Source organism: Anguilla rostrata, chromosome 14, assembly GCF_018555375.3.
Source record: "Anguilla rostrata isolate EN2019 chromosome 14, ASM1855537v3, whole genome shotgun sequence".
Taxonomy (NCBI): Eukaryota; Metazoa; Chordata; class Actinopteri; order Anguilliformes; family Anguillidae; genus Anguilla; species Anguilla rostrata.
Genome location: NC_057946.1, coordinates 6,170,828 through 6,190,542, shown reverse-complemented (window position 1 = coordinate 6,190,542; position 19,715 = coordinate 6,170,828). Strand labels below are relative to the sequence as shown.

Genomic DNA, 19,715 nt, shown 5'->3' with positions numbered 1-19,715 from the left:
CAATGCATGCAATTAATTTCTGAAACCTGCCAGGTGTCTAAAAAAAAATAAACTCAGAGTCAATGTGGAATGTATTCATTTAAAATACAAGCGCATAGTATCTGGTACATGTGCAGCACTCTTAAGTCCGAGGTAATAAATAAGTCATCAGTCGGGTCTCAGAGAAGCAGTATTTGTTCCACTATAATTGATTCCCATGGACACAGTTCCTCACCTCCATAAGCTAATAGATGCCTGGATATCATCAGACACCTTTCTATAAATAAGGTCGTTGTGAAATGTTCTCATGGGAAGTTATTTGAAAAATGTTGCATTTTACTGACGTCTGTTAGTGTGAGTGCATTTCTCTAGATCTACAGTATGAGTGGATGAATGCAAGTCTGCATAGCATCTAGTTTGGGGAAAGTGGTGGCTAGCTTTATATTTTTTATTTGTTTGTATAAAAATCTCCAGAAATGTGAAGGTCTAGTATCTTCTGAGAGATATTTGCTCTTCCCCTTGGTGATGGATGGCACATTTACATTAGTACTACCAAATCTTTATACCCCACTTAAACTGTAATCCATGGGAGGCCTCAGTTCCATACAACTGAGAGGGACTTTAAAAAGTAGAAAGTTAACATGAATTTGTTTGTTGCTGTCTATTTAATGAATAATTATTTATTATTACTGGTGGAACAATAATAAACAAGGAAAAATAATGTTACATTTTGTATTTGTATATGTATAAACATATATAATTTTCCCCTTTCTTAGCACAGAATATAGCCATTGCCTGTATTGTTTACATTACTCATTTTTACAATGGAGAATAATTTTGGTGGGCATTGTATGGACACTATAGGGTATCTGTAGAGTCCATACAATCTACAGAGTCGTCATCTCTTTTGCTAATCTCTTTCAGTAATCTGGGCTACTCTACTCTGTTCTTTTTCTTCCAAAATATGGAGCTTTCCTTCCACTGACCTACAGCAACTGTCATCAACAGTCAGGAGGATGGTTTCACACTGCATTACTCTAACTGCTGAAGCATCAATCTCAGTCATCAATGCAATGACAGTGGTCTCTATTTCCCTCTGGGAAATTGTGTGTGTGTACATCACAACAGACAGTTCATTTAAAAATAGCTCATTTTGGCATGGTTATTGACCTACAGATTGACCTACTGTATTTGATAGACTACTGAATGCAACCATCAGGATCACAATATCTCACACATCATGAACCATTTTTTCATCACTCCCAGTTTTATTGATGAATTGTAGTTTGAGATTGTGAATCGGATCAGCCCCCTAAAGTCTTTCCTATCACTGATATCTGAGATGACTGATGAGATCCTTATTATCAGTTATTTTGCACTTACACTAAGTGTACATTTATTGTTTGAAACTGCCTTCTGTAAATGGGATTTAATAAGAAAATATGTTTTGCAGTTGTCAAATGTGAACAGTTGCACAGTGCAAATGGAGCTGAACTGTGATTTTCTTTTTAATGGGGCAATAGCATTTATTCTCCAAATTCATATTATTCCATGTACCAAAATGGAAACAGCATTTCCAGCATGTAAGAGGGTGGTTCAGTCTGGGTCCCCTTTCCAAAGGTCCCTGTGGCCACAGCTATAATGGCAACGTTTAGAGTACAGAGCATGTGGGAGAGTGACAGAGGAACCATGAGAGGTCATGTAAATAAACGCTTCTCATTTTATATTTAGTCCAGTCCACAGATCTTTTGCTGTTTTTTCCCTTTCAGCTTCACTGTATGTTTTCCACATAAACCATATTTCCGTCAGAATTAAAGACTGCATTAGCCATATTGATGTTTCTGGAATGTCTGTGGATTTCTCAGTGCTTGATCTTTGGTGCAGTTCTTTTGAAACCAGGTCCTAGGGACTCAGTGTGTATGCTGCTTTTTGTTCCACCTAGGCTCTCAATTTACAAGGAATTGCTGTGTTTTTACCTGACTTTAATTTGATATTGCCACATTATCAGAAGATATGGGAAGGGTGAGGCATGAGCAACGAAAGGCAGCTTCTTAATGCTCTTTCAGATTCACAGGCAGTAGTTTCAGCGAAGTATTCTGGGTGTTTTTATTTATACATTTATACACTTTGGGTTTAGCCAATATAAACCCACATTTCCTGCTGCATTGGTTTCTGTTCATGACAACTGAGGTTTATTTTGACCGAGCAAGCAATTCCACGTACTGCCTTTCGTAGGACACTGCAAAATTATCCCGTATTTGTAGACTGGTGTGAGATGTGAAAATGCTTTTATACTGTTACATCAAATGTAATGTGTAATACTGATTAGGGCGCACAGGTGGTAAATGTTTTTTTTCATCCCTTGAGTTCCAGGGTCTGAAAGGTTATTCTGCAGAACATAAAGTCCTGTGATTTATGAATAATGTAATGCATTAATAATTAGCTTCCCCTGTGATATAGCTCGATATGATTGCTTCAAATAAACAGGTTAATAATGAACGAACCAGCGCACAGAGCGGACAAAGAAAAACAAATAAATTCAACAGCCTTTGCAAGTATTCTTTACAGTTCACATTTAAAGGGACAGAACTGGAAGGTACAGGTAAGCCTGGACCAAACAGCACCAGAAGTGAAAGGTACCAGTGTCTCGGTTAAGCTTCTTAAGAAGTTTACACTGCAGGGCTGTGTCGGAAAAGTGGAGCCCTTCGGCTGAATCCAACGTGCTGCTTATCTTGGCAGAGCAGCGGTGTCTGCTGGGCTGAAGGCCACACCTGGTTATTACACTCATGCAGCACAGAGCTCTAAACCCTGTTCGGAGAGGAAACTGCAGGTCAGAGCTTTTGTCAGTTACCTGTAAATGCCTGTGACATTAAGCTTTTTTATAAAGCTTGAAACAGCATGGATTTACAACTTAAAATAACAGCATAAAGGTGTAACCAGAGTCACTGCCATGTATGGGATTACCATAATAATGTGACCCCCCCACAGCCGCAACTACCTTGTTCCGAGGAAAACTTGCCTTCTGAATTAATATCCTAAAGAGTGTGATTTGCCTATAATGATCAGACGTTTTGAAATTAAAATGATGGTTTGTGCGTGGATTTATGATGCTTTGGAGCTAATATGTGAAGAGGAACCAGCTATATTACCTAATTAGACCATGTCATGCAGGGATATGAGTAAAGTACTGTGAACATTTTTCAACACTATGTTGAAGAACGTGACCCACATCAGTTTTTTGCCCCCCATATAGTTCTTTGCGTGAATTCTAAGTCAGCAGTATCGCTATGTATTACAAAGCTTTTCCCGGTATTGTGGTAGGTACAACATGCCGATGCTGTGCAATATTGTTACTTTATTGATCCCTTTACTCAAGCTGCACTTAATAGAATTATAGCAAAATTGGCTTCAGATGAAAAAATCTACCTTATACAACAAAGTGTAAAAATGTCACATCTAAAGTTTTGAGAAATCATGAAATCCACCTTCTATAGCTGCTGTGAAGTAGCTGTTTCCTACTGGGCCATAATCTTGATAAAAACAAAAAGCATCTTATTTTTGTGCTGTAGCAGTGTGCCAACATACATGGCTACAGTACACTGATAAATATAGCACACAAATTTAATACTGATAAAACGCCCACACTCAGGAAATAAATGCTTCTGTGGGCTAGTGTAAATTTAAGACCATGTAAGGAGGTACGGTTTGATATATTTTTGAATGGTGACCTCATTAAGGAAATTAACACCTCTGATCTTGGAAAAAAAAGCTGGAACACGTGTTTAATGGAAACATGGTTTCACGCTGGGTTAGCAGATGTTAGGCATTAAGATATATGGGCAAAATATGTTAGCTTTTTTCAGATTTCTTTGGCAATAAATTCTGTGTTTGTATTCTTTTTCATGTTTGAAACAGACTTTGGCTGACCTAAATAATTTAGATTTCCGTGAGTTTACTGCAAGAATGATAATTTGCTCAGTATTATAATTATTGTCCCCTCTGATTTAAATGCCGTCCGAATTTATTCGTAACCATTGTGCACTGTGTGGCAATGGCACTGGCTTTGCGCGATTTGTTTAATCGCGCAAATTAATTAAGTTTTACATAAAGTAAAGGGAGTGAGATACACTACATGGCTAAATCTGTGTGGACACCCCTTATAATTAGTGGGTTCAGCTTCTTCAGCCACACTAACAGGTGCATAAAATCAAGCATACAGCCATGCAATCTCCATAGACAAACATTGGTAGTGGAATGGGTCGTACTGAAGAGCTCAGTGACCTTCAACGTGGCACTGTCATAGGATAAAGCCTTTCCAACAAGCCAGTTCGTCAAATTTCTGCCCTGCTAGAGCTGCCCCAGTCAACTGTGAGTGCTGTTATTATGAAGTGGAAACGTCTGGGAGCATCAACAGCTTAGCCACGAAGTGGTAGACCGCACAAGGGCACAGAACTGGGACCACCAAGTGCTGAAGTGCATGAAGTGTAAAAATCGTCTGTCCTCGGTTGCAAGACTGCCTCTGGAAGTGACGTCAGCACAAGAACTGTTCGTCAGAAGCTTCATGAAATGGGATTTTCATGGCCAAGCAACCACACACAGACCTAAGATCCCCATGCGCAATGCCAAGCGTCGGCTGGAGTGGTGTAAAGCACGCCACCACTGGACTCTGGAGCAGTGGAAATGCATGCTCAGGAGTGATGAATCATGCTTCACTATCTGGCGGTCTGATGGACAAATCTGGCGTTGGTGAATGCCAGGAGAATGATACCTGTTTGCTGGGTTTGGTGTGGGAGAACTTCACGTTGCATTATATACATGGTCCACCAGGGAATCTGTTCACCATATGTATACTGAAATGTAATATAGATTGTATTGTAGCTGGTGATTACCTCTCAGTATGTTTGTACTTCTCAGCCGCTTAAGCTAACATATTTAATATTTATGTTTATACTGCATACAAGTAATTATGTCTAATTATGTTCATATGATTTTACAATGAATAAAACTTTGTTTACACATTGTTACATTTTTTTCGTATGTCATCATTAGCATATATATTTTCTCTGTGCAATTAAAAAAGGTGTTCATAGTCATTCCAACTGGGATGCAAAGCTGTTGCCTTCATGAAGGTTAAAAATATCGTATTTCATTGTTTGCCTGCTGCACATCAGATTAATGTGAGAGCAGTGAAGAAGTTGTTATTAATGTACTCAATTAAATATGTGAAACGAGCAAGTGACACAAAACAAAAACAAGAGCAGATGTCAGTGACAGTTGTTTAATATTGCGGCTTGTTTTGTGTAAACAGGCAGGTTTGATTCGCACCGACTCGGATGAATACTTCATAGAGCCGCTGGAGAGGGGCTCACAGGAGCATGAGGAGACTGGAAGAGTCCATGTGGTTTACCGGAGATCAGCTGTACTACGAACTCCATCTGTCTTACCCACTGACCCCCAGGCTGATGGTATGTTTTCCTTCTCAATATGCAGAATATTATATATGCAGTCAAGATAGTGAATACATACCAAGGATACATATAAGCAGTTATTTTCATTTTATTATGCAGAAAAAGTCATTCATTTTGCTTTGACTGAATCTGACTGATGTTCTTCCCCTAGATAAAACTAAGGAGATGCATGTTGGTTCCTGTTATATTAAGCAGTTGAATGCGATAGTGATGGGTTAGTGCAATGGGATCTGTGACCAGACGGTTCAAGAGAGATTGTGTGAAATATTTAAAGAAATCTTACAATTAGCAAAAATTTGCAAAACAATATAGCAGAGGTGACCCTTTCCATTGGTAAAATAAACAAGATTAGCATATGCAAGTCATCTCTAGGGCTTTACTTCAACACACAATTTTCCATGCTCAGATGCACTCCAGTGTTGGTACGTTACTCTTTCTTTCCAGAGTTATCACAGACATTAACAAATAAATGTCTGTTTTAAATTCACATTGCTTTCTCTGGAATTTTGGCCTGCCATAATTTGTATTCAGAATAACTTGGTTTAGTTACGTTGTGAATATTATCAACTAAGCTGTGTGTGGATGAATTGATTGTGCACAATACATATCAAATCAGCTTATATGTATTGATATTGATTTGTATTTTGTTTTGTGTTAGGTGATGTGGCAGAGCTCCTTGTCTGTGTCTGCTGGTTGATTATGCTATGTTCAAATTAGAGGTCACTATGGAGGAACATCTGTTTCTCTTTTTTTTTTTCAAATGTTGAAGGGCTGGAATGCAGAATTCTGTATGTACATCAAACAACTTAGAGCTCTCTGGCTCATAAAAGAATGACCAAATAAAGTATAATACATGAGAGAGAGGTGTCATTTGACAGATGTCAGCCATGTATATGAGTTACAGCTCCATCTGAAGAATAGTTTGAAATCCCTGTCCTGGTTTGCAAAGGAGAGGACTTACACAGCAAATTAAGTGTTTTAATTTTATTGGCTGGTTTCTGTAGAGTAGCATGTCATCATGGCAGCTGCAAATCTACCATTGCTGTACAGTACAAAATGAGCATGTATCACACTGCAAGACTGCAGGATTGACAGGCCTGTTGTCATTTACATTACATTAAGAATAAAAGTATACTGATTTTCTCTTAAAACGGGCACTGTGCTGGTTACCACAGAGTGTACTGTAACTTCCACAAAACAAATCAGACTGGGTATAAGATAATGCATGTGTATGCTGACCAACTATACCAAGTAGTTTTTGTATTATCTTTGGTGCTAGGCATTCATCACTCACCATGTGACACGAGCGGCTGGTAAATTACTCATGGTGTGGGGGTCTCAATCCTGAATCCAAGTACTGAACGAACCCAACTGTCGGTTAGAGTAAGCTACATGGTGCTGTGGCAGCTGCAAACTCTATACATATTGTACTTGTGTAATAAAAAGCAAATAGCAACCCCACTGTGTTGGGCAGTAGGATTTTTCTTTCTACTGTTAAACTGAAGGTGTTTATGTTCTACGAGCATTCTTGTTTAAAGGATACTTGAATGAACCAGCTGTAGCTTCAACGTGTAATTTTCCCAGTATAGTAGGAATGCATCCAGATGGTGAGTCAATCAGACAGAGCAGATCTCACAAGTGGGTCCCACAACAGTTACACAGTCATTGCACACTAGGATACACCAGTGCTGTCTGGTGCTTCTGAACATTGATGATGCGGGGGTATAAATATGAATTTTGGGGAGGGTGGGGGGAGGGGTGCCCCAGTGGTAAATTTAACATAACCTGCAGCTTAATGAAGCATTCTGATTCGTGTTTTGACGTGCGACCTGGTAATTTTGCCAAAAAAGAAAACAAAAACAACTGCATGTTATGTGCCATGAATATTACCATTACCACAACAACATTAACTGTAAAAAGTAAAATAAAAAATTCCATCCATAATCATCCATTCATAATTCATATGGTTCATTATTAATAATCATCAATATTAGTAAACAGCAAAACAACAACACCTGAAACTCAAATAAAATGGTTTATTCGCAGAACTACACTTAAAACTGAATTAAACTGATTGCTACAAAATTAACAAACATGCTTGCATTAGCCCCAGATGACATTGCATGCATGATGCAGTCTAGTACTGAAGGAAGACTGCAAAGTGAGACAGAAACTTGCCAGCTCTCTGTGTCCTCCTATACACTTACTCTGGCCTGTCCGTGTCTCCTGGATTGCTTTCTTGCTTCTCGTTCAGGCAAACTGCCTGCAGTCCACTGTAATAACACATAATGATTTATTTGAATGCGCATTGCTTTGAAGAGAGACATTTGCCTCAAGAGAAAAGAGTGTAGAATATGTCACAGGGCAGAAATATAGTATAATGGTTAGGAAACAGAGTTTGTCACTCTGAGGTCATAGGTCTGGTTCTCACATGGGGCCCTGTACTTATACCCTCAGGCTAGGTGCTAAACCTGAACAGCTTCAGTAGTTCTACAGACGTGTGCCCTTTCTAGTCATGCTGTACGGTTATTCAAATTTAGCTATTTAATATCGGTTTCTCTCACTGTCAATGCTGACCTTTCCCTGCCCCATTTGCAAAGCCTGAATCATGACGCCAGTCTTTCAGCGCTTCTCTCCCTCTCGAGAGATAAGTATTGTGTTTTATGTTTTTACTGAAGGAGTTTCCTGTCTCCTGTAGTCTCACCGTGTACCGTGGCTGTGGATTTAGTCATGCCTGCAGCATGGCTCCATGACAGTGGCTAGCTGGCACAATCAGATTTCCCTGCAATCGACCATGACAGTAGCTAGCTGGCACAATCAGATTTCCCTACAATCAAAATGTATGAGCAGCCCAACCACCGCAAACAAAAAGCAAATATTACAGATTATGTGAATCAAACAAAGAGGCAATATTTTTTTTTACAGAAATGTCAATGATTTGGGGGGGTTGTGAGTGAGGGGGTGGTGGATTTGGTCAAGAAAAAATGTCAAGCGGGCAGACTGGCTGATGAAGAGCCAAATAAGCTTGTTGGATAGCTAATTTAATTACCCTCTGATAGCATACACATCATACAATCCTACTGTTTTGAACCTTGGTGGAATGTCACTGCTCACCCTATATTGACACAGCATATTGTTATATCTACAGTATGAGTAACTTTTGCAATACTCATTGGCTGCCCATAGTACCCACACAGTAGTTCATACAACAGGGCATGGTACTCATGCAGAGCCTATAGTACAGTCAGTACTGGCAAAACGACAAGCAGGTAAATTAACTTGTTTGCATAATGATCTGGTATTCCATTAATGCCGTAAGGTGGGCAAAATCATTTTATGTATATTGCCTAGTTAATGATGTTATTAAAAGGTATAGGCTACATAGACCAATAGCATAGACCTCTAATGGTGGGCAATTTAAGAACTTTTTTGCTTTAAGGATAGAAAGCACATTTAAAAAACTCATAAGAATAGTGAGCACTTAATATAATTTCTAATAATCTTTTGTTCTTTGCTTATAATATGTAAAAGTGTGATTTTATTGCACAGGGTCTTTAATATGCCATTCCTGTAAAATGTAAAATTTGCAGAGTGAATAGCATAGTTCATCTGAGTTCATTTTAATTTGATGGTTCAGTATAAGTATAGAATAAGTAAAGAAATTAGTGTCACTCAGTAAAATTCTGTAAATACAAATAAAAATGTGTTTATCTCTTTCTCTTGTCTATCACATTGTGTTCCATCTTCCAATCCAATCACTATATTCACAGTCATAATATGTAATACATATATTTATGAATAGAACAGTGAAGTATAACATGTAACATGTCATTGTAACTTTTTTCATGTGTTTTACATGCAGTAGAAATCCCACAAGCCTTAAGGCGGTAGGGATGGGTTGGAATTAATTTGTATGTGTATGGCTATGTGCTTATCTTAGAAAAAACAGTGTGTCTCTGCCACTGTCACATAAAACACAATTACCTGCACTTTGATGTCGGAAAGAACCTTTTGTTTTTTTTCTCCAGCTGAGTTTGAAATTAGCACTGGCCCCAGATCTCCAGTGCCCCACAGGATATCCTTGAAGGAAAAGCTGCTGTGCGAGGCACTTTACATTAGGGGCAAATTAAAGCACACTTTAAATGACTTCCACATTGCGGTCTGTAGGGAACACCAGTGTTATAGCACAGACTCAGACAGCCCCGTTCTTTCAGTGAATGGGCAAATCCTGCAGTAAAAGAAACCTCATGCTGAGTTTGCAAGCACACGGGTCTCCTGTTGCTTGTGAAACCTGACCAGCGAAGCACTGGTTTCTGGAAACTTCTCAGGATTGCTTTCCAGTAAACAAACATCACAAAAACAAGTGGGGAGACTGTGGGGGGGGGGGGGGGGGGGGGAGTGATTATAGGAGATTATTAATTTATGTAGATGTTGTTGAAAGTCACGAGCAACAAAGAAGTGGCAAGATGTACAACCATAATCACACAAGCTGTATCAGTTCTGGACCTACTGTATATCTACTGACATATTGAAATAATTATCTAGCTAGTACTTTCAAAAAGGGAGCGGGGTTATATTGGGCATGTTTCATAAGGCATGCAAACCTAAGTTATTCTTAAACATCTTTTTAAAAAACACTGTTACATGGTAGCTTCACTCTTGGTGCACATTTTATAAGATAGCAGAATTGCATCTTCCAACTTTTGGTCTTGTTCTAGGCCTCTTCCAGCAATCTCTATCTGTTGTTGCATTTTTTCCATTTTATCAATGAACCAAAAAAGAAGAGAGAGAGCCTTAAGGAAAACATAAAAAGGACTGAGAGCACTTGAAAGTGTGCATAAACATGACTATGATTAACACTGTGGATGAGACAGTGGTCGAGTTGTTATCATTCAGTACAATAATAGTATTAACCTCTTTAACTACATTAAATGAGCGCAAATGCATTGCTGTTTTCGTTAACTTCGAGGAGCGGTTACTCAGATATTCAAAAGGTATTTTCAAGGAATGAAATTATCCGATGTACTGAAAGGTCCATAACTCTGTGTGTGCCTCACTGATGGCTATTGCTAACGGGTGAGATTGGATTGACTTGCCCCTCTCGGTTTCTGATGACTGGACTTGTTTTCCAGCACAGTGAGGTCTTTATGATGTCACAACATGCAATCATAGGTTTTATGAGGATATGGAGCAAATATAGCACATACACACACACACACACACAATGTGACCAAACCACAATGTGAAAGGTTTGTGTTTATTTGTTTGTCTAGTATAAAAATACTGACTGTTAAATTATTCCGCCAAGACGGTCTTGATTATTAATGAAGTGACCAACATTTTCTTGTGTGCATTCAAAATTATGAACATTACAGACATTCTTATCCAGAGTGACTTATGCAACTTTTTTACATTGCATCCAGTTATACAGCTGCATATATACTGAAGCAATACAGGTTAAGTACCTTGCTCAATGGTACCACAGCAGTGTCCTACTTCAGAATTGAACCAGTGGCCTTTAGGTTACAAGACCAGCTCCATACCCATTATACCACTCTGCCACCAATAATGTACTTGTAATTATGTGCACTGTGCTAACCCACTCTGAAATGTACCCATCCAAACTATGGCCGTTCAAATATTGACATGTTAATCTAATTTGATTAGCTAGCATAATGAATCAGGAGATAATGTGTTCAGGTATTATTTGTTCATTTGACTTCACCACAAACAAGAAGGTCTCAAACTCAGACGTGGAGGTCTTGCAGTGCCTGCAGGTTTTTGTGATTTCCTTTCAATCAGCAGCCAGTTAAAGCCTTGAGAACAAGCTGTGCTTATCCCCCCCCAACCCCCCCCCCCCCCCCAAAACCAATACTGTAAATTAATTACAAGGGCTGAAGTCCACAATGAAATCCAGAAATCACTGTGGCCCTCGAGGACTGGACTCTGCCACCTGCACCCCAGAGATACTCAGACTCAGACCTTTGTGTTAACCTCTGATTGGGTTGTTTGTTAAATACAGCAAAAATCTACAATCAGTTTTGGCATTTACCTTTTTACAAAAACACAGTGACAGCTGCCATTTAGAGATAGTCAGCATGCTATTTGAAATTGCTCTTACAAAGGCTTTTACTTTCCTTCTCTGAGAAGAGAAGGAAACCTCTGTTACATTTTATTCTGTAGATTTACACATCTTGTGCCACGGTAGAACAAAATGGCATCTCCGATAATTGGAAGGGTTCTCGTCTGCCATATTTGTTTGACAAAACTATTAGTAAATGTTACCTGATCAAGAGTCAAAAAGAGTGCCCCACCCAGGGGGGCACCCTCTTTGCTCCACCCATGACTACTTGTTATGTTGAAAAACGAGGAAGTAGACTTTAGCCATGTATCATCATTTTGGACAACACTTCTTCGCCTTTTTCTTTGTCCCACAGAGTTCCTTGACATTGAAGGAGCGCTGAATGGTGTTGCCAAGGAGGTGAATCAGACGATGAGGAAACGCAGACACGCAGGCGAGGACGACTACAATGTTGAGGTGCTCCTGGGGGTGGACGACTCTGTTGTGAAATTCCATGGGCGAGAGCATGTCCAAAATTACCTGCTTACCCTCATGAACATTGTGAGTACAGCTTTCATTAGTTGTGAAGTTGGCCATTTTTGGAACTATTTAAAACTTTTCAGTTGTTTTTTTCTCTCACTTTTTTTGTCTCATTTAATCTTGCTAGCAATCTCTGGTAACTAAACACCACTTAACAATTTCTGGGATATCTTGGTAGAGGTAGAAAGCCATTTGCCATTTCTAAACAGTTTATTTATAAAATAGGGAAACATTAAGTGACAATTGAATATGCTGTTTACTCAAGATAAAAGAAAGTCTAAATAAGGCTGTGTGTGTGCTGAGGGGATATACCATTACTTTGTAGAGACTAGAGTAGCGGAGGCCTGTTCTTTTTTACCTTACCCTCATCACATTTACAAGAATACGTATGCGTAGTTCATGTTATATTTTGGGATATCAGCATGACTTTATGATTTTTTATTCTGTGCTTTTGCTTAGCCTATTAAATTAAGGATTTGAAGCATATAATAAATAAATAAAATATTTACAATGAAAACATTTAGCTTTTAAACAAAGCTTTTAAATGCCACTTCCTGTTTTTTTTTTCATGTATAAAATGTTATCAGAAATGCTATTCCCAACAGGCTCCAAAACAAATCTTTCCCGCTAGAAGATCTATTACAATATTTTACATATCGGTACACAGCTAGGTAGAGTAGATGTGTACAAGATATGTGAAATGACACAAATGCAATTTGTTTGTTCATGTCCTGAATGTTAACTGCATCAATAACAGCTTAATTTCCTTTTGTTGATCTGGTGTGCTCTGCACTGTAATTTATCTGTTTTTGTTTTTTGAACACATCCTGGGTTTTTAAAGCATCAACGACAGCTTAATTTCAGCTTATTTCAGAAGCGATCAACAAAGGAAAATACACATCTAGTTCAAATGAATGATTCTAAATACAAAATAATGGCAGTACAGTAGTGTAGCTATCCACTATTGCTGTTGTATACTACCTGGCTGGATACCTCCCACTATCCTGCACTAAGCATTGACTCATTATCAAAATTCTTCAGATTTCAAATTGGCTGTGGAGATTGAGGCAGCTGCAGGAAACATTTTTTTTTTCTCTCTTTTAAGGACTTTTGGTTAAGCTGAAATAAAAAGACTGCCCTTTCAAATATGAAATGAATCTGCTGCAAATTCCTGTATTCTGCTGAGATGTCCTGTATTTTGTAATGTTGCTCGCCATCAGTTGCCAGTAGGTGTCCCTGGTGGCCTTTTAGAAAATGAGTGTCTACAGAGATTATGATTATGATGTAAAAGTACTAATTCAGTTCTTTTACAATGTCACTGGCCCACTAAAAGTATTAAAGTCAAGATTTTTGTATTGGAATCTTTGTCTATCAAAGACAATTCAGTTGAATTCAGGGCACATTTCTTTCCATTTTCCCTTGAAATATATATTCTAAAAATTAATCCCAGTGCCTAGCCATTCGTTCCTAAATCTCTCTGCTCATTTTATGCCTGTAGGCCTTGCTGCAAATGTTTCATTTTAAAGTGGAAATGTCAGTTAATTATTGTGGCAAGGCTGGTAGCCACTAAATGGCCGTCGATGTGGAGCCTGGGTATGTGCGTGTCCGAATTCTGGCAAGAAATGTAATTATCTGCCCAGACACACCTTTCACGATCGCTGAAAGGCTGAAAGGCTGTGGGCTCTGGGAAAGAAGCGAGTAATAACAAATGGCAAATGCAATTCAGCCTTTTCCACAGGGTACATCACGCCTTTCAACAAGCGCATTGAACACTGGGAAGACTGGCCTTTGATACTCCATAAAACCAGAAAAAGACACTGGCCTCATTTACTTCAACCTTTTGCATGTGCAAACCTTTTAGCACACACAAAGCCAGTAACATGTCCAATGATTGGTCTTGGTATTTGTTTTGCACCATTCATTGGTTGTTTTATTAGTTTTTCTTGTGCTAAATGGTTTCTCACATGATAATGGTCTTATTAAATTAGGCCCTCTGTGTCTGAACAGAACTACTAACAGAGCTTATTAGCTTGGTAGATCACATTGCTTATTACCCATTGTACTTTATCTTTCCCATAAATGCTAGTGTACAGTGTAAGTGGACTGCACAAGATATAGGTTTCATGCATTATTCAGAAAAATTAAATGTTAATTTTCAAGATTAAAAAAAATAATTTAAAAAAAACAAAACATCTGGAAGCGGATACGTTCACAGGTATTGTTTTAATTTGTTAATATTTCACACTTGGTAATTTTAAAAAGAGTAATCATATCAAGTGATGTTTTTACATTGGACCTTTTTTGGCTGAATAAATTATGGGCCTGTAAGAACTGATAGAGACAACAGAGGTACTTTTGACCAGAACACATCCAGAATTGATGTGGGTCTTTCTTCGTCCCCTAATGAACATGAACAGAATTATAGGTACGCTGTTTGGGATAATGTGGCAGACAGAACACAAATAAATAGTGCAATTTATGTTTTTACCTCAGTGTTCTGTCTGGACCCTGATGTATTCAGGTAGCAGAGCATGGGCGATCGTACCATGGTTCATTAGGTGTGTGTGTGTGCGCGTGTCTGTTCTTCTGTTCTTGTTCTTGTTTGGGAGGGGGGGGGGTGGGGGTGGGGGGGTTCGGGGGGGTTCGGGTCACTGTGCTTGTACTGCAGATTTGTAATAAATATGCATACTTTTATGTGTGTTTCAGGTGAATGAAATTTACCACGATGACTCGTTAGGTGTCCACATAAACATAGTTCTTGTGAGAATGATCATGCTTGGATATAAAAAGGTGAGGTCTTATTAAAAGAAATTATAATCTCCTAATTGTGCAATACTGCAGTATATCAAAAAATGTGGCCAAAAAATTTCAAGATCCCAGCTTTACAAAATTTCTTCTTTTAAAATATACTCATGTACTTTTTACATATGAATTTTACATTCAATAAACATCTGCTCTTACTGTAATGTTTGTCGGATAAAATAGGCAGATCTTTGAAAGTTTTGTAGTTCCTGAAACCTTTTTTTTGTAGTCCTCTCTATAACCCTACAATTGAGGGTCCATAAGAGTGTCCCATTGTGCAAACTTCAAAAACATCAGCAGTCTGCAACAGTACGTCTGGTATTTATAGTGGGTGCCAATTGATTGCTGCAACATGTCTCAAATTCCAAATAATTTGTTATCTTTACCTAGTATACTGTATAGCTTTAGTAATAAAGGAATTGGAGCGCATATGGCAGGTACACTTGAACACTTTTTTTGAAAATCACCACTGTTTGTCAATGCTGTCTTTCTGTAAAAGTACACAATTTTCACATTTAAAAATACACTTATAGACGAGTTAGGTATTGGAGCTGAAGCAGACTGTTTTGCATTCCCATTGTCCCATCAGTCCATGAGTCTGATAGAGAGGGGGAACCCTTCGCGGAGTCTGGATAACGTCTGCCGCTGGGCGTTCCTCCAGCAGAAGGCCAACCTGCAGCATGCAGAACACCATGACCACACTGTCTTTCTGACCAGGCGGAGTTTTGGGCCCACTCACATGCAAGGTAGGCTGACCCGGGTCAAGAACGATACCACCTACTCTTCCTTTCCTCCGTTATGAATATTTCATACTTAATTCCAGTCAATTGCATGGCCTACAACAAATCAAAGGTTGCGTGCTGATCTTATGATAGGCTGCATGTAAAGTGCTGTTACTGTGACAAGACTTCCTTTGTACTCATTATGAGATTGGAAAAAATTGTTTTATTTTGAGCTGTAGCATAGCCAAAAATGCTAATGTTAATAAAATTTAGATCATACTAAATATAATTTGTCGTATTTGTTCTCACTTTTCAAAGTGTGCTGCATTAACTGTTTAGATATCTTAATGTTTGCAGTAACTCTTAGCAATGTTTGGCAAAATATCCTGACTGTTCCAGTGCAGACTGAAGCTGGCAGTTCTTCAACACCAATAATAATTGATTTTTTCATCCACGGCCAGTGGTGGCTATGGGCAGGGGTGGGCTCAGCCCACCTAAACGTGCGTCTTGCCCACCCAATCAAAAGTTAAGAAAAAAAAAAAGAATTCTTTTGTTTGTTTTTGTTTTTTGTTCAGCCAATGGAAAAATAGCACAGAAAATACCAGTACCGTTTCTAACTTCTGATTGGGTGGGCAGCCTACAGCCCGCCGCCAAAGTCCCCCACTGCCCACCCCCTCTTATCATGGTGAAACAGCTAGTTTCTCTGATGCAGTGTACTGCCGGTTGATTTAATTAGCGGTATTAATGTCTTTGCAGGTTATGCTCCGGTGATGGGAATGTGCCACCCGATGCGAAGCTGCACCCTCAACCATGAAGATGGCTTCTCCTCGGCCTTCGTGGTGGCCCATGAGACGGGACATGTGTGAGTTTCTTTGCCAACGCGCATTTACACTGTAGCATAGATATTACCCACAGAGCTTAAGATGGCACTGGACGAGGTGTGTGGAGCCAGAAAGCAGTGATTTTTTCAGTCACCTCATTGTTTTGTCAAGAATCAACATGGAATTGTAAGGTTTGATAAATACGTACAACTATGCTGGTTAACCTCAATTAATCATCTGGATGATCTGGATCGTTCATGAATGATACAGATGAAAAGTTGTGTGAATGTTCTCAGAGAAATACAGCCAAGTTAGCTGTACTGATGTTGCAAGCTTTCTGATGTCAAAACCTGCTGTGCTCTGTGAAGCTTTCTGAGTCTCTCCGTTTTTTTTTTTTGTTTGTTTTTTTTTGCAGTCTGCTTGCTCTTTATTTAATGCAGAAGGTGAATACTCACAAGAAAGATGTTTGTATCTGGTCCTCATAGGGGCCATAAAACACACCAAGTCTTTCAAATGCCTCGAAAATAACTATTTCTAACACAGTGAGGGCATATGATCAGCAGAAGTCCCAAAAAAGAGAAAATTTAAGTAGTGATTCATTCATTATTGGAGAGGAAAAATAAAGGGTTTATCTGTATTGCATGGGGCTTATCTCCTGCCAAAGGTGCTCCTTTACACCTATGAGACCAAGAGCTTGTTTAAAATTAGATACAGTGGCAATCATATCCAAAATTCCTGCTTATATTTCTGAAACTGTGTGTCCTCTATTTCCTCTGTTCTCTCAGTATAGACTGATCAACTGTGGTCCATGGCTGCAATGCCCTATGAAATGCATGCAGCCAGCCCCCACTTCTTTTCCCCCCTCTCACCCAGAACTTGAACCGACAGCCTTCTCTTTATGTCCAGTACTTTCTCTATCATCGCATGCCATTCCAGAAGAATCGCACTGTAAATTCATTCAGAAATCGCTTTCACAGATTACGCTATTTTTGTGCTTCGGGTAACTGACAGGAAGTGATGCAATGTCTCTTCCTGACAGGCTCGGAATGGAGCACGACGGGCAGGGGAACCGCTGCAGCGATGAGACGGCGATGGGCAGTATAATGGCTCCTCTGGTGCAGGCTGCCTTTCACCGCTACCACTGGTCCATCTGCAGTGGCCAGGAGCTGAAGAGACACATTCAGTAATTTACATCACAATCACCTGAGTACAGAGTGATTTAACTCGACAATCTTAAATTTAGCATTTTAATCTTATAATCTTCCTGCTCACATTTTTGAATGAATGAATGAATAAATGAATAAAAAAATAAATAAAAGCATCAAAGAAACGATGAAATTTGGAATAATTATAAGGGAAGAGTTCATTATTACCAAAACAGAGACACTTCAAACATAGCACATATTCTCTTGTGAAGAATTTATTTAAAGCAGTTGGACATTAAAGCTACTTTTTAGATCCTTGTTAGGATGCAAATGTTATTCATGTTTCAAAATCTGTCTTTGGATGATAAACAGGATGTATTCTTATACCCTTATAAATAATATAATGGTATGCTTATAGCAAACGAAATTACGTTATAAATAATGTAATGGAGTGCTTTTAACTAACATAAAACATAACTAAAGCAAAATAAATGATGTACTGATGGATCTGCTAAGAGGGCTTATCATGATATAAAATTGATAGGCCCTCTTGAAACTAACCATGACCTAGTGTACTGTATATAGGTTTTTTTTCTTTTAATTTTTTCTTCTCGATATAGAGAGAAGCTCTGTTTTTATTTTGTATATCTTATAAGCTGTATTTCTTTCTTTCTTCAAGAATACGTATTTATGAAAATAATCCTAACCTGTAGCAATCTAATGGAACATCATATTTTCATTTTCTTCCTCCTTCACATGTTCTTCCTTTCAGCTCTTATGATTGCCTGCTTGATGATCCCTTTAAACATAATTGGCCGGAACTTCCTGCGCTCCCTGGAATGAGCTACTCGATGAATGAGCAATGTCGCTTCGACTTTGGAGAGGGATACAAAACCTGCACATCTGTAAGTGCTGAAAGGCAAACCTCATAGGTACACAATTGCTATGATTTCAATAGAATGTTTTGTAATCTGCCTGTCCAGATCTTTTCTTCAGGGGTAATGAATTAAGTTGCTCTAGAAATACTCTACACAGGACACTAAAATCAATGATTTTTTTTTTTTTTTTTTTTTAACAAACAGTTTGAATTACTGGAAATTTCTCTTATTTAAAATGGTAGCAACATATATCGGCATAATCTGGCAACTTAATCCAGCTGCCTCCAATTTGCTCTAGAGCATGCAGAAGCAGAAGTTAGTGGCCTTTTAAGCCATATAAAGAGCATGGAAGTAGGCAGGCCATCATTCCTAATTTCTCTGAGTTCAGGTAATTTCCTCCTGACTGCTGAATTATTGTATTATATATCTTTGTTTACGATCTTCTCTATTTCTGATGCTTCAGAGGCTTGTTAGCTTAGGTTTCCCATTGAAACCAACTTCTGCCTGAGTTAAACTGAGACAAGGTCTCGCATGCTTTTCTTCTTTCAGTTTCACTCATTTGATCCATGCAAGCAGCTGTGGTGCAGTCACCCAGACAACCCCTACTTCTGCAAGACCAAAAAAGGGCCCCCATTAGATGGGACTGAGTGTGCCCCAGGGAAGGTAAATATACCGCCCCCCTCCCCCCCCCCCAACCCCCTCCTCCTGCGCACACACATGCATACACACATACACGCATACACAAATGATTCACCTTCTGTGTTTGTGTTGTATGTGACATCGCTGATAGATTTTTTTTGTGTGTGTGTGTGACTGCAATAGTGGTGCTACAAAGGCTACTGCATGTGGAAGAGCGTCGACCAGGTGAAGCAGGATGGAGGCTGGGGACCCTGGAGCCAGTACGGCTCATGCTCAGACACATGTGGGCAACTGAGGTTATGACTACAGACCCTGGTGTTGTTTAATCCTGAAGTAAAGCCCCACAACAGTTCCTGCACTTAACTGTTAATCCACTATTACTGCACTTGAAACAAAAATACTGTATGAGTACCTATGGGGATTACTAAGGAATACATTACTATTTTGTAAATTGATTAAAGACTTTATTCATAGTTTGTATTAAGTTGGCACTTTACGCGATTGGCGAAGTTGTACAAGGGGAAGAAACTGTATAATTCATATAAAATGTTAGTGTTAGGGATGTGGGTAAATTTAAGGGTAGACAAATAAAATAATACACAGTATTATTACACAGCTGCAGAACATTGAGCTTTGTTTTTTTAAATTCAAAACCTGTTT

At 38.8% G+C, this 19,715-nt stretch overlaps 1 protein-coding gene across 1 annotated transcript in view; it reads left to right on the top strand.

Moving 5' to 3' along the window:
• The window catches only part of LOC135239729 (A disintegrin and metalloproteinase with thrombospondin motifs 3-like), a 32,398-nt gene that overhangs the window by 2,200 nt on the left and 10,483 nt on the right, over positions 1 to 19,715 (top strand). The window contains 9 exon segments of the mRNA XM_064308605.1: positions 5,288 to 5,444; positions 11,885 to 12,069; positions 14,755 to 14,838; positions 15,440 to 15,596; positions 16,329 to 16,434; positions 17,433 to 17,576; positions 18,311 to 18,443; positions 18,966 to 19,079; positions 19,239 to 19,388. Of these exon segments, the coding sequence (XP_064164675.1) occupies positions 5,288 to 5,444; positions 11,885 to 12,069; positions 14,755 to 14,838; positions 15,440 to 15,596; positions 16,329 to 16,434; positions 17,433 to 17,576; positions 18,311 to 18,443; positions 18,966 to 19,079; positions 19,239 to 19,388 (1,230 nt within the window).